The sequence below is a fragment of the Thalassophryne amazonica genome, chromosome 14 (genome assembly GCF_902500255.1).
Source record: "Thalassophryne amazonica chromosome 14, fThaAma1.1, whole genome shotgun sequence".
Lineage (NCBI taxonomy): Eukaryota > Metazoa > Chordata > Actinopteri > Batrachoidiformes > Batrachoididae > Thalassophryne > Thalassophryne amazonica.
Genome location: NC_047116.1, coordinates 55425262 through 55448757, shown reverse-complemented (window position 1 = coordinate 55448757; position 23496 = coordinate 55425262). Strand labels below are relative to the sequence as shown.

General features: G+C 39.7%; 1 protein-coding gene across 1 annotated transcript; it reads left to right on the top strand.

Annotated features, from left to right (window-relative positions):
- Positions 1–186: 186 nt before the first annotated feature.
- On the top strand, positions 187–7060 carry LOC117524276 (olfactory receptor 49-like). The gene is made up of 4 exons (XM_034186045.1): positions 187–633; positions 671–1069; positions 6511–6834; positions 7004–7060. Exons 1-4 carry the CDS (start codon positions 187–189, stop codon positions 7058–7060), a joined length of 1227 nt encoding a protein of 408 aa, XP_034041936.1.
- Positions 7061–23496: the final 16436 nt, after the last annotated feature.

The window sequence follows — 23496 nt, the reverse complement described above, 5'->3', positions numbered from 1 at the left end:
GCTGCTGTTGTCATCAGAAAGAAGATTTAAATTGAGGAATAGGCATCAGTTTGCTACACACCGATGGACAGCACAGACTGTCACTTGTTTTTCACCACATAATGGTTTTATGAATTGTTCCATTTGGCCCCTGAATACATATAAGCTTACGTTTTGAAAGATGCTTTCCTGTACAGCTTATTGATGATGTGGAATGTTTCAGTCATAACAGTTTTCACACTTACAAGGTTAAATTTCACATTTGAAGAGAAAATTGCCCTCTTCTCGTTCTCTTTGTTGTGGTATTTATTGATTCTGTTGTTAAATGGCAGTATTATTATTGCCATCATTATGGATAAAAACCTCCATGAGCCCATGTATATCATCTTGTGTAATTTTTGCATTAATACGCTGTATGGCACTGTTGGATTTTATCCTAAATTCCTTTTGGACCTTCTGTCTTCTCATGTCATTTTGTGTGCTGGATGTATGTTACAGGGTTTTGTAATACATTCAGCAAAAGCTTGTGACTTTTCCATCCTCACTCTGATGGCGTACGACAGATATGTGGCTATATGTCGACCTCTGCAGTACCATTCCTTCATGACAAAACAGAGAGTGTTTCTCTTAGTGTTTTTCTTCTGGTTGGTAGTTGTAAGTTAGTTGGTAGTTGACATTATTGGGATCACAGTTGTGTGGTTCTCACATAAATAGAATATACTGTGTTAACTGGATGATTGCTTCTCTTGCTTGTTCACCCCCCAAAGTACATATTGCTGTGGAATATTTTATTATCATGTTTTATGTCTGCCATATCTGGCTTATTTTCATATCTTATGTTTACCTGATAAGAACATGTTTATCATCTAAAAACAGCTGGAGGAGGTTTATGCAGACATGTTTGCCACATTTTATCTGTCTCTTCATTTTTTTGTTTTCTCTGCTTTTAGATTTATTTTACATGAGGTTTGGTTCAAAGGATTTGTCTCAAGATCTCTCTAACTTAATGGCAATGGAATTTCTTTTTATTCCTCCAGTAGTTTACCCACTTATATATGGACTCAAACTCACCAAAATACGCAAGAAACTTGTGAATTATTTCTGTATTGTAAAGAAAAAGCAAATAGGGAGAGTTCAACACAGGTCTGAGTTTTAAATCAAGAGTAAAGGATTTCAGTAGATGTCTTTACAAACCCAGTCAAAAGAAACTGAATGTTGTGTGGGCCGCTGAAGAGGAGGTACTGCTGGCCCACCACCACCAGATGGCGCCCTGCTTGGAGTGCGGGCTCCAAGCACGAGAGGGCGTTGGAGCCGCTGGATGTGACAGCTGTCATCCATCAACACCAGCTGTCACCCATCACCACCACTATAAAGACCGGACTGCAACTCCACCTCCTTGCCGAGAAATCTTCTACCATACAGGTAATTTTCTCTGCTGACTAAAATTCGAGTATTAGTCTGATCTCTTTTTGCAGCCGTTTTCCTGGGACGGATACCCTGTCTGCGGAGTTGGCGTTTGGTGTGGACTGCGACAGCTTCGCCTCACACCCCACCCAGATAAGTGGTTATCTCAGGAGCTGCACGAGTGTGTGATTGGAGGTGGAGGTTCTCCCTCCTTAACTGAACACAAACTGTGGGATTACTGAGTGTGCGGACTCACACTCATCCAGAACTGTTTCTGTTTTCTGCCAGCAGTACCGGGTCTGACTGCTGAAGACAGTGGCCACCTGGGGCGCAGGGCTTGGCGGCTCCGGTGTTCTTCAGGTCCGTTGGTGGTGAGGCTTGTGTGGGTTCCGGCTTTTCTCTCACCGGACGTCTCCTATCTTCGAGCCTGCCACACGTCACCTTTTGTCGGATTGATATAACACATATTTGTATCTGTCTGTATTACGTTGTGCACCTTCACAACATTAAATTGTTACTTTTGGCTTATCCATTGTCCCTTCATTAACGCCTGAATGATGACGTGGCCTAATGAACAAAAATAGTGTGTGTGTTCTTTGTTTTCTGTGGTTTTAATTGCCTGTATATATTTTCATGCAATTCACAGGCAATTAAAATATACACATATACACAATCAATTAAACCACAGAAAACAATCAATTAAACCACAGAAAACAAAGAACACACTCACACACACACGGCAGTGATTTTGTGGACCATTACTAAGTGGAATGGGCAAATTGCCAAAATATTTGTTTCTGGTTGGTTTTGACATTTTATCCATTCCTTCCAAAGCTAAACCACTTTATCCTGTACAAACACATTCACCACGAATTGTCCATATTGGCTGTTAGCTGTTAAAAACTTAAGAACTTGATTTTGATTTATGAAGTTCACCCAAAGTCAAACTTCATGTAGCCAAGACAAAGTTGATATGCCACTTTGTATCAGAATTTAATAGTAATAAGAATATGATTGGAAACAAAACATAAGTGCATACAAACTATATTCTGATTTACATGATAAGCAATTTATTTCAATGGTCAAGTTTTCAGTACACTATATAGCAATTCAGAATCAAAGGTTATCACAGATTCATTTTGCAGATATAATAATAATTATTATTAATAAGGTACAAATAATTATTACAGCTATATGTTGCATTCATCAGTCTGACAAAATATATAATTGCAAGCCATTAAAATTATTGTCAATGATTGGTGAAGACATTTGACTCTGATTTGGTTGTGCATGCAAAAACAGTAAAACTTAATATTGCAACTTGTAAATATTTTGTCTCGGTTATCTACTCAAATTTTCTTCATTATCATTAAACTTACTACACTGTTCATATATTTTATACACAAAATGAATGAACTTATGATACAAATAAATGAAACAAACACACACAAATGTTGAAGAATTCAAAAGGTTTCTGTTTTTTAAATTCTTATTGTGGTTCAATATAATCTAGGATCCTAATTTTGAATATATAAAAAGAGTTCACTTTTTTGTGGATATATTTTTTAAAGGAAATGTTTTTACCCACAATTCCAGACAAATTTCAAAGGAAGTGGAATGAAAGCATTCTATAAACATATGCTTCCATTTGGGAAGAAGTGATAAAGATTCGCTTTCACTGGGTAATATCTCTGTACACTACGCCTTTGATTGTGTTTACACATTTATGCTTGTTTGAAAGGAAAAAAAAAGCGGCATTGCTTTCTGTCTGACTGGAAGAATACTATGGTAACGCTTTACTTGAAGATATCGTCGTAATAGTGACATGACACTGTCATAACGGTTACATGGCACAGTCATGAACATGTCATAAACATTATGTCAATGTCGTAAATGTTTATGACTGCTGTCATTAAGTGTCATTCGGTTTTTGTAATGACAAGTTGGCATACAACTGAAGACCAAAAGACAACTTCTGGTTATGTTACTTTGATTAATATCAAGTTGTCATTTCAAGACAACCAAAAAAATATCAACTTGTCGTTACAAAAACCGAATGACACTTAATGACAGCAGTCACAAACATTTATGACATAGACATAATGTTTATGACACGTTCATGACTGTGTCATGTAACACTTATCACATTGTTATGTCACTATTATGACAATACCTTCAAGTAAAGTGTTACCAATACTACTAAGCATGTGACATAGTGGCATACAATGTATGATTGATATGGATGAAAGCGGCTGGCTGTCTCCAACTGGCAGTCACCATGATCTTGTCCTCCAATAGTGCCACAATCAATAAAGGAGTTCATCGCAAATGAAGAAACCAGAGACTGCCAATTGGAGATATGGACTGCATTTATATTGCACTTTCCATCTGTATCAGTCACTCAAAGTGCTTTACACACTAATGCCTCACATTCACCCTGATGTGAGGGTGCTGCCAAATAAGGTACTCACTACACACCGGGAGCAACTAGGGGATTATGCTGCGTTTACACATAGGCAGAACTTGTTACGAATGTCATATTTGCATAATTCTTGGCACATTCCTGACATTCTTAATGTAACTTTACACATCTGAATAGGTTTCTTAACACCAATAGGCCCAGAGAGCAGACTTTAGTCTGCAGTGAAAATCCGCCCAAAGTTTAGCATATGACCAACCTCCTCCCTTTGTTATATAAATGAGCTGAGTCCCTGTGTGCTTTGGATAGCATGCATATGTAATAACATATGGAGGCTGACACAGGTTTCAGCATATAAAAGCAGCCTATTCTTTCTTTGGTATGTGCCAATTAACACTTGAAGGCAGTTTCACTTCGGAACCAGCCTCGTCCCTTTGTTATATAACTGAGCTGAGAGTTCAACCATAAATAGGGGGATGCCTTTCACACAGACCCCAGATTTTACAATGTCACAACCAATGCAAAATCCGTAACCACTTTTTTGAAGGACACCCACAACGAATGCTTACAAACAGACAAAATTGCTACAATTTCTGACATCTGGTAGCGGTTTGTTCAGAAGTGTGTGTCCTCCTACAGTCCAGGGCAGCATGTTAGCGTGGATGAGCAATTATTTCCATCAAAGGTTTGTTGTCCCTTTCTGCAGTATACTGCATCCAAGCTTGACAAGTTTGGAATCAAGTTTTGGATTTCAGCAGATATGGACATGAAATACGAGGTCTGTTAGAAAAGTAACAGACCTTTTTATTTTTTCAAAAACTATATGGATTTGATTCATATGTTTTTACGTCAGCCAAGCTTGAACCTTCGTGCGCATGCATGAGTTTTTCCACGCCTGTCGGTTGCGTCATTCGCCTGTGGGCAGGCTTTGAGTGAGCACTGCTCCACCCCTCTCGTCGTTGGTTCATTGCGAGAAAATGGCGGAATGATTTGGGCTTTTTTTCCCATCAGACTTTTTTCAGAAAGTGTTAGAGACAGGCAGCTGGAAACCATTCGAAAAATGTATCTGGCTTTCGGTGAAAATTTTACAGGCTTCACAGAGAATAAGGACTGTTACTACAGCTTTAAGGACGGCCCACAATGGCACACGGCGCGCCGTGCTCCGAGCCGCCATCGAGAGGCAGAAGCCACCACATCATTTCTAAACGGATGGTTGTGTGGAGCCGGGACCGTCGTGTGCAATTTCTCTGGTTATCACGAGAGCTGGACATCAGTCATTTTCCGGCAGATTTCACTTTTAACAAGAGATTTTGTCATGGAAAGCCGTGCGGAGGCTTTGCGCGTCACGACCGATTCGCTGATGAAGCGAGACAAAGGAACACCTCCGTTTCGGAGTGTCAGAGGACAAGTTGGGACATGCCCAGCTCTCCACAATTTCTCTTATACTCACTTGACTGGTAAGCACTGAAAGCCGAGATAGGCATCAATGCAGTATATTTTGTTTGTTAAAAAATAAAGAAAAAGTTATTTCATATTATATACTCTCTACATACATACCATAATAGCCCTGTTCTTATTCTGTATACTTTGTAATTCTCTGTAATATTTTATAGTTTGTATAGTCATTTTCTATCTGTCCTTCAGTTCCTGTGACTACAAAGACACACCATTTATTGGGTAATCCTAATATTAGCTCAGCAAAAACAAATACAGAAAGCAGGAAAAAAAATGTTAAGGTTACTAAAATTCAATTACATTTCAGTTGTCTTTTTACTGTGTTTTTAGATTTTTTATTCAATTTTCTCTGTTTTTAATATGATGTGTGAAGCGCCTTGAGGTAACCTCATCACGAATTGGTGCTACATAAATTAGTAAATTTGATTTGATTTGACAAGATGAGGTACCAGCACCTGGACCAGCACCTGCTGCTTTGTCTGAAACTAAAGGCCATGGGCTTCATAATGTTACATTACATTACATTCTGATAATACATTTTTATTGTAAAAGGTTTAACCTATTTGTGTGTGCATGTGTTTTTGTAGGCAGGTGCATGTGCAACTGGACGTGGTCATATTATATCCCACAGAAGATAGGCAGGCTAATGCATGTTTTTTTCTGTCATTGTAATAAAACAGACTTTTCCAAATCTGCGCAAATATAATCAAAGAGACAATGCTAAATGCACACAGTTATTTTTAGCATTTGTGTAATTAATTTGCCATGAATGTGCGCATGTCTGAGGCGCTGGGTGACGCAAGCAGTGAAGATGGCAGCTTAGTTGGAGAGCTCTGCAGCACATGCAGCCTTTTTGCTTGATAAGGAGTGGATTCTGATTTTATCCGTTTGCTTAAACTGCACTGAGACTCCGGGAAGGAAGAATATTCTGAGGCACAAGCCAAAAATATGCCCACCCAGCAGAAACTTGCACTTCCCCATCAGGATGGTGCTAGTGCTAGCAAGGATAGCTCGGCTAAGGCTAGTGACACAACACTAGTGGATTCTGATTTTCCTCCGCTACCCACGAGAGACACCCGTGGTAGCACATTGGACCAAATGGCTAACGACATTGCTAAGATTTACGCGCTGGAAACCTCCGAGGCACAAGAAACCAAGCTTAATTCCATGCTGTGACAAGTGCTGTGGAAGCTAAGCTAACAGACTTAGCCGCTCACTTGGCTAATGCCGAATCCCGTATTGACTTTCTCGAGGATGCTAATAAGGCGCTAGAAGCTAATCCCCCAGCCACCCAGACAGAAGTGGAGGCACTGAGAATGAAAGTGGATGACCTGGAGAATAGATGCCGGCGGAATAAACTTCGTTTTGTTGGTTTTCCGGAGGACGCTGAGGGCTCAGATATTCTGGCGTATATGTGCTCAACCATCCCAGAGCTCCTGCAGTCCGATTTCCCTGGAGGCCTGCAGATTGGCCGTGCGCACCGGAGCCTGGGTAAGCGCAGACCGGAGGGCCAGCCAACTAGGGCTATCATTGTCCGGCTTCTACGATTTCAGGACCGGGAGCGGATTGTGGAGATGGTGCGTAAGAGGGGAAAATTACACTGGGATGGACATCATATTATGATCTTTCCGGATTATTCTAAGTTGGTCACAGACAAGCGGGCGGGATTTAGCCAATGTAAAAAAACTACTACACAAGAGGAAAATTGCGTTCTCCCTGGTGTTTCCAGCAGTGCTTGTCCTCAAGATGGCCGGAGGTAAACGTGAGTTCACTGACCCCAAGAAGGCACTGAATTACATTTGATCTTTACCCGATCAGAGCTGCGAGTGATTACAGGTACTGTTTTTGTGGCTTTTAGTGACACTCACTTTTCCCTGTGCAAATTACGCTGCAGCTTTGTTACAGTTTGCTGAATATAACGCACTGAGATTTTTATTTTTCCTGGTAATACTGATTTTGCAGGGGGATATTATTTGGTCTTTATTCGATATTTACGGATTTTAATTTTATAATTTTAGGCTTCTTGCTAGATATTAAGTTTTATTACTCCTTATTTTATGATGATACTGTTGCTGCATGAATGCTCTCCTTTAGTCCGTTACACTGTTTATAGTCACATTCTCAAGGTTTTTTTGTTTTAGTTGGTGCAGTTCTGGAGCACCTGTGGAGGACTATTGTTCTTGGTCACTCCACATGTTTTTATTTTGAGGGGAACTGGTTTTCCTATTTATTGTTGTGTATGTTTTTACTAGTAATTTTTTTTTGTTACTCAACACCCAGTGAAGATTAAAGTAACTAGTTGTGATGCTTTGTGGATATGTACATTGCTAACTGCTTGTGATGTCAGCTGACAATCTGGGCTCTTTAAATTTAATTTCTTGGAATGTTAAAGGCCTTAACCACCCGATTAAGAGAAAAAAGATTATTACATTTATTAAATCCAAAAAAGTTGATATAGCCCTTCTTCAGGAAACTCATCTTGTAATTAGTGAATCAAAAAAACTCTGTAGAGACTGGGTGGGTCAGGCCTTTGCATCTTGTGGGAATAGTCAGAGCAGGGGAGTGTCAATTTTAATTCACAAAAATTTGCAGTTTAAGTGTGTTAAGGAGGTCATAGATGATGTGGGGAGGTTTCTGCTGCTTCTTGCTGAGAGACAAGGCCATAAAGTGATAATAGCTAATGTCTATGCTCCAAATGTTAATGATCCTTTATTTTTTGGACAGCTGGAGCATAGGCTTAGCGAAATGGGTGATTACCCCATTTGGATAGGTGGGGATTTCAATCAGGTTATGGATAAGATTCTTGATCGCAGCACCCCGTCACAACATCGGCCCAAGTCGAGCTCTGCAATACAGGGCATATGCAATGCTCTTGGCCTAGTGGATATTTGGCGTCTGTTTAATCCTTCCTCTAGAGATTATACCTTCTACTCCTCCCCCCATAATGTCATGTCCAGGATTGATTATTTTTTGGTTTCGAAATCTTTTGTCTCCTTAGTAAACTCCAGCTCTGTTGGCAGTATATTCCTCTCTGATCATGCTCCAGTTTTCATGCAGGTGGCCCTACCTTGCTACTCTCGCAGATCCCCTAGATGGAGGCTCAATTCGAGCCTTCTCCTTAATCCTGATTTTGTGTCCTCTTTAAAGGCAGAGATTGCTCTATATCTGGAGACTAACTGGCCATCCGCGTCCTCTACCCGTGTGGCATGGGAGGCTTTTAAGGCATTTATTAGAGGTCATATCATTCAATATGCTTCATTTCCATTGCCTCTACTGGTGGTTGGCTCTCACTGCGGTATTGTATCACTTCCTGTTCCGGAGCACAGCGGTGTTTTTCTGTATCTGTTAGCTGTTTAATCTGCGCAGTTAGATTGATCTAGTTATCTAGATTACGATTTGTTTCCCAGTGTAATCTTTACGTGCCTTAACTAAAGCACTCATTCTGCTGAATCACCTCTAAATTATTTACACATTATTCACTTTGCGTGTTTTTAGGAATCCGCTAGCTTAGCGTAGCTACTAGCTCTTAGCCGATTTAGCATGGCGGCTTCTCCTGTCTCTCCCGCACTTTTCTGCTCTGGGTGTGAAATGTTTAGTTATTCCTCGGCCTCCTTTAGCAGTAATGGTACTTGTAATAAGTGTAGCTTATTCGTAGCTTTGGAGGCCAGGCTGGGCGAATTGGAGACTCGGCTCCGCACCGTGGAAAATTCTACAGCTAGCCAGGCCCCTGTAGTCGGTGCGGACCAAGGTAGCTTAGCCGCCGTTAGTTCCCCCCTGGCAGATCCCGAGCAGCCGGGAAAGCAGGCTGACTGAGTGACTGTGAGGAGGAAGCGTAGCCCTAAACAGAAGCCCCGTGTACACCGTCAACCCGTTCACATCTCTAACCGTTTTTCCCCACTCGACGACACACCCGCCGAGGATCAAACTCTGGTTATTGGCGACTCTGTTTTGAGAAATGTGAAGTTAGCGACACCAGCAACCATAGTCAATTGTCTTCCGGGGGCCAGAGCAGGCGACATTGAAGGAAATTTGAAACTGCTGGTTAAGGCTAAGCGTAAATTTGGTAAGATTGTAATTCACGTCGGCAGTAATGACACCCGGTTACGCCAATCGGAGGTCACTAAAATTAACATTAAATCGGTGTGTAACTTTGCAAAAACAATGTCGGACTCTGTAGTTTTCTCTGGGCCCCTCCCCAATCAGACTGGGAGTGACATGTTTAGCCGCATGTTCTCCTTGAATTGCTGGCTGTCTGAGTGGTGTCCAAAAAATGAGGTGGGCTTCATAGATAATTGGCAAAGCTTCTGGGGAAAACCTGGTCTTGTTAGGAGAGACGGCATCCATCCCACTTTGGATGGAGCAGCTCTCATTTCTAGAAATCTGGCTAATTTTCTTAAATCCTCCAAACCGTGACTATCCAGGGTTGGGACCAGGAAGCAGAGTTGTAGTCTTACACACCTCTCTGCAGCTTCTCTCCCCCTGCCATCCCCTCATTACCCCATCCCCGTAGAGACGGTGCCTGCTCCCAGACTACCAATAACCAGCAAAAATCTATTTAAGCATAAAAATTCAAAAAGAAAAAATAATATAGCACCTTCAACTGCACCACAGACTAAAACAGTTAAATGTGGTCTATTAAACATTAGGTCTCTCTCTTCTAAGTCCCTGTTGGTAAATGATATAATAATTGATCAACATATTGATTTATTCTGCCTAACAGAAACCTGGTTACAGCAGGATGAATATGTTAGTTTAAATGAGTCAACACCCCCGAGTCACACTAACTGTCAGAATGCTCGTAGCACGGGCCGGGGCGGTGGATTAGCAGCAATCTTCCATTCCAGCTTATTAATTAATCAAAAACCCAGACAGAGCTTTAATTCATTTGAAAGCTTGTCTCTTAGTCTTGTCCATCCAAATTGGAAGTCCCAAAAACCAGTTTTATTTGTTATTATCTATCGTCCACCTGGTCGTTACTGTGAGTTTCTCTGTGAATTTTCAGACCTTTTGTCTGACTTAGTGCTTAGCTCAGATAAGATAATTATAGTGGGCGATTTTAACATCCACACAGATGCTGAGAATGACAGCCTCAACACTGCATTTAATCTATTATTAGACTCTATTGGCTTTGCTCAAAAAGTAAATGAGTCCACCCACCACTTTAATCATATCTTAGATCTTGTTCTGACTTATGGTATGGAAATAGAAGACTTAACAGTATTCCCTGAAAACTCCCTTCTGTCTGATCATTTTTTAATAACATTTACATTTACTCTGATGGACTACCCAGCAGTAGGGAATAAGTTTCATTACACTAGAAGTCTTTCAGAAAGCGCTGTAACTAGGTTTAAGGATATGATTCCTTCTTTATGTTCTCTAATGCCATATAACAACACAGTGCAGAGTAGCTACCTAAACTCTGTAAGGGAGATAGAGTATCTCGTCAATAGTTTTACATCCTCATTGAAGACAACTTTGGATGCTGTAGCTCCTCTGAAAAAGAGAGCTTTAAATCAGAAGTGTCTGACTCCATGGTATAACTCTCAAACTCGTAGCTTAAAGCAGATAACCCGTAAGTTGGAGAGGAAATGGCGTCTCACTAATTTAGAAGATCTTCACTTAGCCTGGAAAAAGAGTCTGTTGCTCTATAAAAAAGCCCTCCGTAAAGCTAGGACATCTTTCTACTCATCACTAATTGAAGAAAATAAGAACAACCCCAGGTTTCTTTTCAGCACTGTAGCCAGGCTGACAAAGAGTCAGAGCTCTATTGAGCTGAGTATTCCATTATCTTTAACTAGTAATGAGTTCATGACTTTCTTTGCTAACAAAATTTTAACTATTAGAGAAAAAATTACTCATAACCATCCCAAAGACGTATCGTTATCTTTGGCTGCTTTCAGTGATGCCGGTATTTGGTTAGACTCTTTCTCTCCGATTGTTCTGTCTGAGTTATTTTCATTAGTTACTTCATCCAAACCATCAACATGTTTATTAGACCCCATTCCTACCAGGCTGCTCAAGGAAGCCCTACCATTATTTAATGCTTCGATCTTAAATATGATCAATCTATCTTTGTTAGTTGGCTATGTACCACAGGCTTTTAAGGTGGCAGTAATTAAACCATTACTTAAAAAGCCATCACTTGACCCAGCTATCTTAGCTAATTATAGGCCAATCTCCAACCTTCCTTTTCTCTCAAAAATTCTTGAAAGGGTAGTTGTAAAACAGCTAACTGATCATCTGCAGAGGAATGGTCTATTTGAAGAGTTTCAGTCAGGTTTTAGAATTCATCATAGTACAGAAACAGCATTAGTGAAGGTTACAAATGATCTTCTTATGGCCTCGGACAGTGGACTCATCTCTGTGCTTGTTCTGTTAGACCTCAGTGCTGCTTTTGATACTGTTGACCATAAAATTTTATTACAGAGATTAGAGCATGCCATAGGTATTAAAGGCACTGCGCTGCGGTGGTTTGAATCATATTTGTCTAATAGATTACAATTTGTTCATGTAAATGGGGAATCTTCTTCACAGACTAAAGTTAATTATGGAGTTCCACAAGGTTCTGTGCTAGGACCAATTTTATTCACTTTATATATGCTTCCCTTAGGCAGTATTATTAGACGGTATTGCTTAAATTTTCATTGTTACGCAGATGATACCCAGCTTTATCTATCCATGAAGCCAGAGGACACACACCAATTAGCTAAACTGCAGGATTGTCTTACAGACATAAAGACATGGATGACCTCTAATTTCCTGCTTTTAAACTCAGATAAAACTGAAGTTATTGTACTTGGCCCCACAAATCTTAGAAACATGGTGTCTAACCAGATCCTTACTCTGGATGGCATTACCCTGACCTCTAGTAATACTGTGAGAAATCTTGGAGTCATTTTTGATCAGGATATGTCACTCAAAGCGCATATTAAACAAATATGTAGGACTGCTTTTTTGCATTTACGCAATATCTCTAAAATCAGAAAGGTCTTGTCTCAGAGTGATGCTGAAAAACTAATTCATGCATTTATTTCCTCTAGGCTGGACTATTGTAATTCATTATTATCAGGTTGTCCTAAAAGTTCCCTAAAAAGCCTTCAGTTAATTCAAAATGCTGCAGCTAGAGTGCTGACGGGGACTAGAAGGAGAGAGCATATCTCACCCATATTGGCCTCTCTTCATTGGCTTCCTGTTAATTCTAGAATAGAATTTAAAATTCTTCTTCTTACTTATAAGGTTTTGAATAATCAGGTCCCATCTTATCTTAGGGACCTCGTAGTACCATATCACCCCAATAGAGCGCTTCGCTCTCAGACTGCAGGCTTACTTGTAGTTCCTAGGGTTTGTAAGAGTAGAATGGGAGGCAGAGCCTTCAGCTTTCAGGCTCCTCTCCTGTGGAACCAGCTCCCAATTCAGATCAGGGAGACAGACACCCTCTCTACTTTTAAGATTAGGCTTAAAACTTTCCTTTTTGCTAAAGCTTATAGTTAGGGCTGGATCAGGTGACCCTGAACCATCCCTTAGTTATGCTGCTATAGACGTAGACTGCTGGGGGGTTCCCATGATGCACTGTTTCTTTCTCTTTTTGCTCTGTATGCACCACTCTGCATTTAATCATTAGTGATCGATCTCTGCTCCCCTCCACAGCATATCTTTTTCCTGGTTCTCTCCCTCAGCCCCAACCAGTCCCAGCAGAAGACTGCCCCTCCCTGAGCCTGGTTCTGCTGGAGGTTTCTTCCTGTTAAAAGGGAGTTTTTCCTTCCCACTGTAGCCAAGTGCTTGCTCACAGGGGGTCGTTTTGACCGTTGGGGTTTTACATCATTATTGTATGGCCTTGCCTTACAATATAAAGCGCCTTGGGGCAACTGTTTGTTGTGATTTGGCGCTATATAAAAAAAAAATTGATTGATTGATTGATTTAGGAAAAAGTCTAACAATTCCAGACAACTCGATTTGGAGAGGGATATTGCAGTAGCTGAAACTGCATATAAACAAGATATGAGCTCAGCCAATTTGTCCTTGCTGGTTAAACTCAAGTATGAACTGAACTCAATTCTGACACAGAAAGTTGAATTCTCTCTATTCCGTCTTAGGCACAAACAGTTTGAGGATGGTGACAAAGCTGGTAAAATGTTGGCCAGATACATTAAGATGAAAGAGGCCCAAAGTGCAATCCCAGCAATTAGATCACAGAATGGGACTCTGGTGTTTGAACCCAATGACATTAACAACACGTTTAGGGACTTTTATATTGAACTCTACTCATCCGAAATACAAGCTGAGCCTCAAGCGATTCAACACTTCTTGTCTTCCCTCTCTTTGCCTTCTCTTTCAAAGGAACAAGCAGACAGGCTCGATGCTCCCCTTACTAGAGAAGAGATAGTGAAAGCTATTAAAAGTCTCCCATCTGGTAAAGCTCCTGGACCTGACGGTTTCACTGCAGAATTCTATATAACTTTTGCAGATGAGCTCTCTTCTATGCTGTTAGAGATGTACGTTGAGGCACTGAATTGCGGGCATCTCCCACCAACATTGACTGAGGCTCTAATTACACTTATATTAAAGAGTGATAGGGACCCTTTAGAATGCAAAAATTATAGGCCGATTAGCTTAATTAATTATGACTGCAAGACTCTCTCAAAAATTTTAGCAATGAGATTGGACAATGTAATAGCTAGCCTTATACACCCTGATCAAGTGGGATTTATTTGGTCCCGTAGCGCAGCAGATAATATTAGGTGTTTAATTGATGTCATGTGGGCTATCCAGAATGATGCTGCTTTTGAAGGACTTGATCCAGCTGCGGCCCTCTCCCTAGATGCCAAAAAAGCATTTGATAGGGTAGAGTGGCATTACCTTCTAGCCACCCTAGAGGCCTTTGGGCTTGGTCAAATGTTCCTTTCCTGGATTAAGCTCCTATATAATGATCCCAAGGCCTCTGTAACAACAAACCGGGTTATCTCACAACCGTTCAAGCTCCATAGAGGCACACGTCAGGACTGTCTTTTGAGCCCTCTGCTTTTTGCTTTGGCTTTAGAACCATTAGCAGCCTCTATTCGCAAAGACCCCCACTTTCCTGGTCTTCAAATTAATGGTAGCACTCATAAGATCATGTTATATGCCAATGATGCTCTGGTATTAGTCACGCAGCCACAGCAGTCCATACCCACACTCTTTAAAATGATTGATCAGTTTTCTAGTTTATCTGGCTATAGGATAAATTGGACAAAATCAGAAGCTCTGGCTTGCTTGGCCACAGTCTGGAATTAAATATCTTGGAATCCTATTTCCCCACTCAGTGTCAGATTTAATTCGGGTTAACGTTGAGTCTTTATTGACCAGAATGTCAGCTGACATAGAAAGATGGTCCCCTCTCTTTTTGTCTCTCTGGGGCAGGGTTAATGTTATTAAGATGATTTGTGCACCAAGATTCAATTATCTTTTACAGACTCTCCCTGTGAAGATCCCACTGTGTTATTTTCGTCATTTTGACAGGTTATGTAACACTTTTTTATGGAACAAAAAGCGTCCTAGATTGAAACTGAGGAGTTTACAGAAACAAACAGACAAAGGTGGACTCGGGGTTCCGAATCTGTTGTTTTATCATTATGCTTTTAGCCTTAGGCATTTGATTCACTGGGCTCTTCCTCCTGAAAGAGCTCCCCCTTGGTATTCTCTCGAAAGTTACCTATGTGGGTCCTTCCCCCCTCTGCACTTTGTTACCATAAGACTCCCCTCTAAATGTAGAACCCACCCCATTGTGTCCTTCTTGCAATATGTTTGGAAGAGGGTTGCATTTTTATTGGGTTTTAACCCTAATCTCCATATGGCTGCCTCTATTTGGCATAACCCAAGTATGTGTATTGAAAAATCCCCATTTATCTGGGGCTCCTGGGTAGAGAGTGAACGAGGTTGGCAACGGGGAGGGTTGGTGTGCGGCTACCGGACCTGTGGTGGTGGAAGCTACTGGTGAGAATTGTTTTTGTAATCAATAGTGGCCATACTGAGCCACGATAGTCGGCATGGCACCACCCAGGGAAACAGATAAACTCGAGGAAGATATAGAGGAGATAAAGACCTCATTAAACCGTATATAAAAAGACATGTCTAATTTAGACAAACTGATGGTGGAGATTAAAGAACTCCAAAATCTGGTTAAAGAGAAGGACAAGATCATTAAGAAACTTGAGCAACATGTAGATGAACTTGAACAATTCACTAGAAAAGATGATGTTATAATATCTGGACTAGAAACAAAACATCGGACATATGCAAGGGTGGTGGATTCTGGTGGAGCTAGTGGGGAGGATGCACCACCTGAAGAACGACAATCATTGGAACAACAAGTTACAAACTTTTTATATCAAAAAGGTGTTGTCATCCATCAAGACACGATATCAGACTGTTATACTATTCCAACTAAAGATAGAAAAAATAAACTAACATTGTTATACGATTTACAAGCAGAAAATATTAAAATGAGTTATTAAGACAGGCAAAGAATTTGAAAGGAACAAGTGTCTATATAAATGACCATCTAACGAAAAAAATGCAGATATTGCTAGGGAAGCAAGACTACTAAGAAAACAGAAACATATTGTTGCTACATGGGTCTGGAATTGTAGGGTGTGGATTAGAGTAAAAGAAGGAGGACCTTACAAAATACAGACCTGAATAGACAATCAAATATGACATCTGTTGGTAATTGGACCAACAAAAAATCAGATCAAACATGGAAACAGATGATAAAATATATGACATAGACACTAATATTGATGAAAGTATATTTGACTTAAAAATGATTGGTTGTGAGTATTATACGATAGAACAGTTGAATAGTGAAAAAATTGCAGAAGCTACCCTGTCACTCATACATATAAACAGCTGAAGCTTGTATTGTAAAATGTCACAAATAAAAGATTATTTAAATCATTTTAAAAATAGATTTAGTATTGTTGCAATCACTGAATCTTGGCTTAAAAAAGGCGGTGGTATTGCTTTGTATACAAAAACAGATCTGATGTGTACAATTGTTGAAGAAATGACAATTATGAATGATGTCATAGAAATTGTAACAGTAGAACTTGTACATGAAACATCTAAGAATATTCTAATCAGTTGTGTATACAGAGCACCAGATTCTTGTGTTGTGAAATTTACAGAAAAAATAATTGAATTATTTCTTCAAATTAAAAACAAAATGCTTTTTATGTGTGGGGACTTTAACATTAACATAGAAAGCTCCAGTTGCCAAAGATTAAGTGATTTTGTGAATTCAATGTATAGTTTGGGGTTATTCCCCTTGATAACAAAACCAACCAGAATTACATCGCAAAGTGCAATGGTAATCGATAATATATTTACAAACAGAACAGATGAAATTGTCAAGAATGGGATCTTCATGACAGATATTAGCGATCATTTACCAATTGTTTCAATATTTAAATATAAAAATAGGTACAACAAAAAAACTGTTATAAACTTTAAAAGAGATAAGTCAGTAAAAGCCTTAGAGGCATTAAAATATGACCTTAAAAATCAAAACTGGGAAGAAGTTTATGTCATGTTATGTCATGATGATGAAATCATACAATAAAAATTGTAAATTAATTGAAATTAGTAAGAATAGAGTAAATAAACTATGGCTGACAAAGGGAATAAAAAATGCTTGTGCAAAGAAAAACTATTTATACAGGTGCTTTTTAAAATTGCAAACAAAGGAATCAGAACATAAATACAAAAAATATAAAAATAAACTATTAACAATAATTAGGAAACAAACAAGAAAAAGATTATTACAGTGAACAACTAAATAAGAGTAAAGATAATGTGAGGGTAACATGGGGAATTATAAAAAGTGTGATTGATAGTGATGGAGCGAAAGCAACTATTCCAAATTACTTTGTTAAGGAAAATAAAGAGATATATGATATAAAAGAAGTTGCAAATGGGTTTAATAATAATTATTTTTCAAATGTAGGATCAAGTCTGGTGGGAAATAAACCAATAATAGAAGATAAATTACGTACATTGGTAAATACGGTCAATAGTATTTTCCTGGACAATGTGGAAAAAGATGAAATAAGAAATATTGTAAAAAACTGTGTAAGCAAAAGATCAACTGACCATGAAGATTTAGACATGATGACTGTAAAAAGTATAATAGAAATTGTTATTGAACCATTTACTTATATTTGTAATCTGTCTCTGTCAACTGGGATTTTTCCAGATGAAATGAAAATTGCTAAGGTAGTCCCATTATATAAAAATGGAGACAAACATAATTTTTCTAATTACAGGCCAGTATCATTGCTTCCACAGTTTTCTAAAATTATGGAAAAAGTTTTTGTGACAAGATTGGATAAATTTATTGAGAAACATCATATTTTAAATAATGCTCAGTATGGATTTAGAACAAAACATTCAACAGCTATGGCAGTTATGGAACTAATAGAGAAAATATCAACAACAATAGATAATAAGGATTATTTTGTAAGTATTTTTATCGACCTGAAAAAGGCTTTTGATTGCTTCACAAGTTACAACAATATGGAATAAGAGGTGTTGCACATCAGTGGGTAAAAAGCTACTTAGAAAATAGAAAACAGTTTGTTCAGATAAATAATGCCAAATCAGAATTGTGTAACATTATTTATGGAGTACCACAAGGATCGGTACTTGGACCCAAACTGTTTATTTTGTATATCAATGATTTTGTGAATGTATCCAATGTGCTTGGCAGCATTTTATTTGCTGATGATACAATGCTGTTTTTCTCTGGATCAGATATACAGGAAGTAGCACAAGTGCTAAATACAGAGTTGGAAAAAGTTAAACATTGGTTTGATATAAACAGATTGTCACTAAATATTAATAAGACAAATTTTATATTGTTTAATGATAGAGCGAAAAAAAATAATGTGTCATTACAAATAGATGGAATGGATATACAAAGGGTAAAAGAAACGAAATTTTTAGGAGTCATGATTGATGAAGATCTTACATGGAAGTCACACATAAATTACATAAAAGGAAAAACAGCGAAAGCCATTGCTATTTTGCATAACATAAAATTTTCATTAAATAGTTATGGTTTATTAACATTGTACAATTCATTGATTGTCCCATATTTAACTTATTGTGTAGAAATCTGGGGATCAACATATACAACCTATATACAACCTTTATTTATTTTGCAGAAAAGAGCTTTAAAAGTGATTAGTAACAGTGGTTTTAGAGATCCATCTAATCCATTGTTTATTAAGTATAGGGTATTTAAATTTCATGATTTAGTCGATTTGAAAATATTACAAACAATGTACCAAGTTAATAAAAATACTTTACCAACAAACATTCAAAATGTGTTTGAAAAAAGAGTAAATAGTTATAAATTGAAAGGAATAGAAGTCTTTAAAAAACCAAGATTTAGAACCAAAGTGAAGGAAAGGAGTATTGCAGGAAATGGTGTCAAATTATGGAACAATCTTAATAAATAAATTAAAGAATTAAGGTCACTTAAATTATTAAAAAAAACTTATTAAATTAAATGTATTAAGTAAGTATGAAACTATGAAATAAGTCAGTGGGCTGCAAGAAAGTCAAAAAAAAAAAAAGGTAAACTGTTAATAATGTTTGGAGTGTCTTAAGTTTAAATGTAACCTGTCAGATATGTAATCTATTAATTAATGGTCATAATTATGAAATGGGTCAGTGGTATGTGACAAGTTAAAGAAATGCAATCTGTTAAATAATGTTGACTATGATGCTGGATATTGAAAGATTGTATTGTTAAAAGGGGCAGAAATCATAAGACTTGTTCTTCTTTCTGCTCCTTTTCATTCTGGTATTGTGGTGCTTTGTTTTTGCTTTTCTGTTTTTCTTTTAAATGAATGAAATAAGTATTAAAGAAAGAAAGAAAGAAAGAAAGAGGGGGATCTTGGTTTTGAGAGATCTGTATGAAGGGGGAACCTATAAATCGTTCACAGACCTTCGTACACAATTTGGATTACCTCAAAATCAATTCTGGAGATACCTACAACTGCGACATTTGTTGTGCCACACCTTTGGATCGCTTACTTGTCCTCCCTATGATGTAGATTGGTTTACCCAAGCGTTGGAGGTGTTTGGAAAGGGTTTTAGGGCTTCGGTGTATTATTCAATACTTCTTGGGAGTTTGGAAAAGAGCCCCTCGACCCTTAAGTTAGCATGGAAAACGGATCTTAATACGCGCTTTACTGATGCTGAATCGGTTAGAGTTTTGCGAAATGGTAAAAAATTGTCAAGGGAGCTAAGGACACGTCTTGTACAATTTAAAATACTGAATGGGATTTACTGGACACCCTATAAATTGTACAGAGTGAAACTAGCTCAATCTCCCATTTTCTGGAAGTGCAGAGGAGGGGAGGGTACACTTATCCACATGATATGGAGCTGTCCTAAGATCCAGGACTTTTGGGGGGAAGTTCATCAATATGTTAAGCAGGTCATTAAACATGACGTACCCTTCTCCCAGAGATTATTTACACTGGGTGATCCTTCTGTTCTCGACTCCCTTCCCTCCCATGATGCCGAGTGGGCCCAGACGGCCCTGATGGTGGGCCGTAAACTTATAACTTCCCATTGGAAATCTTCCTCTGCGCCATCGGTGGCATTATGGCACAAGGAGCTGGGTAAACTAGCTGCTCTGGAGGGCCTTTCATTTAAACGTCTGGACAAAAAAGATAGTTTTCACTTGAAGTGGGACTCCTACCTTGCCAGTTTAAACAGGCGGGTGTAAAATGGCGAGACTGGCTACTCATTATAGATTCTATCACTGGGTGTTTTTGTGTGTGTTTGTTCTCAGTTGTTTATTTTTTTCGTTTTTTCCTTTTCCTTCTATCCCATCCTGGGATTTTTTTTTCTCTCTCTGTCATAGTGCAAATGTTCTCCTATATTGTATGTTGTAAATATCTTGCACTTCTGTTTTATTTGGTGTTGTAAAAATCAATAAAGTTCAAATCATAAAAAAAAAAGGAAAGACATCTTATTTCAGCCTAAAAACCTCTCCTCATGCTGTCAGATCCTGTTTGGGATGTGTGTGTGTGGCAGCGTGCCACCTGTGTGCCTGGACCAAACCAATGTACAACTGTGTAGGGGTGGGAAGGGCCCTCAGAGATCTTTCAGTATTATTGTTAGAGCAGAATTATGTTTTGCAACATTTATACATTCATTCTAATTATATTCTTTTACAACACAAATTGTATGGACATTAATAAAATACAACACAAAAATGCATTTAATGTGAGTTTTTGTGGGGCCCACCCATGCTGTGGGCCGTGGGTACATAGTACCCTTCCGCCCCCCGTCCGATGCCCATGCACTGGATACATTTGTTATATTGTAAAAAACAGCATTTCTTTCCAAGACAACTGTGAGGAGAGCTAAGTCTGACTACAAAGTGGGCACCTAGGAGGTCTGGCTCTACAAAATGCATAAGATCCTGAAAAGTCTCAATGTCAGTGAAAAAAACCAAGGGCCTGATTCCAGATTAGGGTGGAAAGAAGTGGTGGTAAACTGATATTTTTGTTGGTGTTGATTGTTATGCCGGTATTCACATTGTGGATCAAAAATGAGTCCCCAGGGGAAGAGCGGAGTGAAAAGAAGAGAGAAGACCTTCTCCCTCTGATGCAATGGATGTTTGAACCTCCACAGAACCCTTACCGGACAGGATTTGGATTTTTGCTTTGTGTTTAGCCTGTCTTGCTTTGTTTAGTTATTTTTGTTTGATTGGTTTTGGTGTATGTTAGTTCTCTTGCTGATCTTTTTCCTGCATGGGTTTTCTCTGTCTCTATCTCTCTTGTCTCTTTTGTGGTGCTTGGTGGTGGGCATTTCCCTTTGTCTGGCCACACCCTTGTTCTGGAGCTTTCCACACACACCTTTTTCTAATTTGCAGCTCATCACCTGGGTGTATATAAGGTTCACTGTTTGTACTAGTCCCTCGCAAGATCGATGTTCTCTGTGCCTTTGCTTCCAGCTCCTTCTTGTGGTTCTTTGTTCTGCTGGCCTCCTTGTGTGTATGGCCACCTGCCTGTTAACTCAGCCACACCTAAGCCTGATGTTAATTGTACATTTGCTCTTGTTGGACTGCATTTTTGTGTACCAGACCCATCTGTTTCAGTAAACTATTTTTTATATACAGAGCTACATGTTTGAGTCTTGCATTTTTGTCCATCCATTTTTGACCACCAAGCCTGATAGATCAATCTGGCCAACAATGGACACAGCGGACTCTAGCCCCTTCCAGTTGGTGGTACGCCATCACAGTCAGCAACTGGCCCAACAGGAAGACCGGCTTGCTGCCCTCAGCAATGCCTTTAGTGAACTAGCTAAGTGTCAAGACGCCTTCATGTCTTCCATGAGCAGCCAGATGGAACAACTACTGTCAAAGTTCGACTCTCAGGCCAGCCCAGACCGTGTTAACAATATCACCATCTCTTTGTCTCCAGTTCCGCCTGCTGCCTCACGGGCCTCTGAACCAGAACCTGCTGTCTGTAATCAACCATTCTGCCCACAACATTTCTCCGGAGAATTTGGTGACGTCAAGTCTTTCATCATGCAGCGTGAGTTACATTATGTTCTAATGTCATCAATGTTTCTGTCTGAAAAGGCGAAGATATCATTAATGATCACTCACCTGTCCGGCCGGGCTGCGGCGTGATCTACAGCAGAGTGGAGTCACCAGTCCTCCTCCTGCTCATCCCTCCAAGCCTTCACAATGGCTCTCCAGCAGGTGTTTCAGTACACTTCCCAGGGCGTGAGGCAATGCACTCACTGCTGAGGCTGAAGCAGGACAATCGTCTCATTGCCAACAACACTGTCGACTTCCACATTCTGGCCATCAAGAGTGAATAGAATCCAGCAGCTCTCCTAGATGTGTTCTTCCAGGGACTGGCCAGCGACATCCAGGACCAACTCATTGCCATTGACCTTCCAGAGGACCTTGATGAGCTCATCGCACTGGTAATCCAGATCGATTGTTGCTTCTCTGATCGACCCCACAGAGAAGCTTGCTTCCTTCTTCAGCGTTCATCCACGCCATCATTATGGCCGGCATCGACCCATCACTCCGAGGCCATCTAGTCTCACAGCAGCACTGAGGAAACCATGCAGCTGGGCCTTACTCGTCTTTACCATGAGGAACGCACCACCATCAGGAGGATGGTCTATGTTTTTACTGTGGTCAGTCAGGTCACATGATCTCCAGTTGTACAGTCAGGGGTGCCTCAGCGTAATCCAAAACCACATTGTGGGTGAGTCTAAATTCCATTTTTTTCTCCGTGTCTCAGAATGAAATTCCTGCTAAATTATTGTCTGGTCTTTCTTCTGTTTCTGTCCCAGCATTTATTGATTTTGGTTCAGATGCTAATTTAATGTTGTCTTCTCTCGCCAGGTCCCTTTGCCTTAGATTATTTTGACTCTCATGCCCTCTGGTGGTGAACATGGTGGATGGTCATGAATTGGGGCAAATAACACACTGCACTCAGTCAGTTCATTTTGATCATTACAGAGAACCATCAGAATTTTGGGGCACCCTTGGATACAACAGCACGGTCCGAATTTTAACTGGGCTTAGCCCAGTTAAAATTCAGATCAGCTCTTGGGGACCTGCTTGTTCTAAGAACTGTGTTGTAAAGACTGACTCACTATCACCTGGCAGGAACCCAGATCTCGAGGGAGTTCTGTCTTGTTATCATGATTTAGCGTTGGTGTTTAGCAAGTCAAAGGCTAAATCTTTGCCACCACACCGCGAATATGACTGTGCCATTAAGCTTCTCCCTGGGGTGAGCCCACTCCAGGTAAAACTGTATTCTCTATCAGCACCTGAATGCACCGCCATGCATGACTACATACAGGATTATCACTGTTAAGAACCATTATCCCCTGCCTCTGGCACAGATGCCAGAGGCAGGGTTCTCGTAGATACTGACCACAAGAACTTTGCTTATTTCCGCACCGTGAAACACTTCAATGCCCGGCAGGCAGTAGATTTGATTTTGTGTTGTCATTCAGACCTGGTTCAAACAATGGCAAACCTGACGTCCTGTTGCAACAATATGATAGTCCAGACGCACAGCTGACCCCGGTGTAACAGTATATCTTCCCCGGAAATCCTTCCCCAACACCTGAAAGACAACATTCCTACAGGGCAGCACTGATTAAAGCTTACCCAAACCTTGATAAGGCCCAATCAGGATAGAGCA

What these genes read in the sequence shown, in the direction of transcription:
- LOC117524276 (XM_034186045.1), top strand. Translation starts at nt 187, where the DNA reads ATGTGGAATGTTTCAGTCATAACAGTTTTCACACTTACAAGGTTAAAT. An exon ending in TTTTCTTCTGGTTGGTAGTT is followed by an intron (nt 634 to 670) that starts GTAAGTTAGTTG and finishes TTGGGATCACAG; the next exon opens with TTGTGTGGTTCTCACATAAA. An exon ending in CCAAAATACGCAAGAAACTT is followed by an intron (nt 1,070 to 6,510) that starts GTGAATTATTTC and finishes GACTTTCTCGAG; the next exon opens with GATGCTAATAAGGCGCTAGA.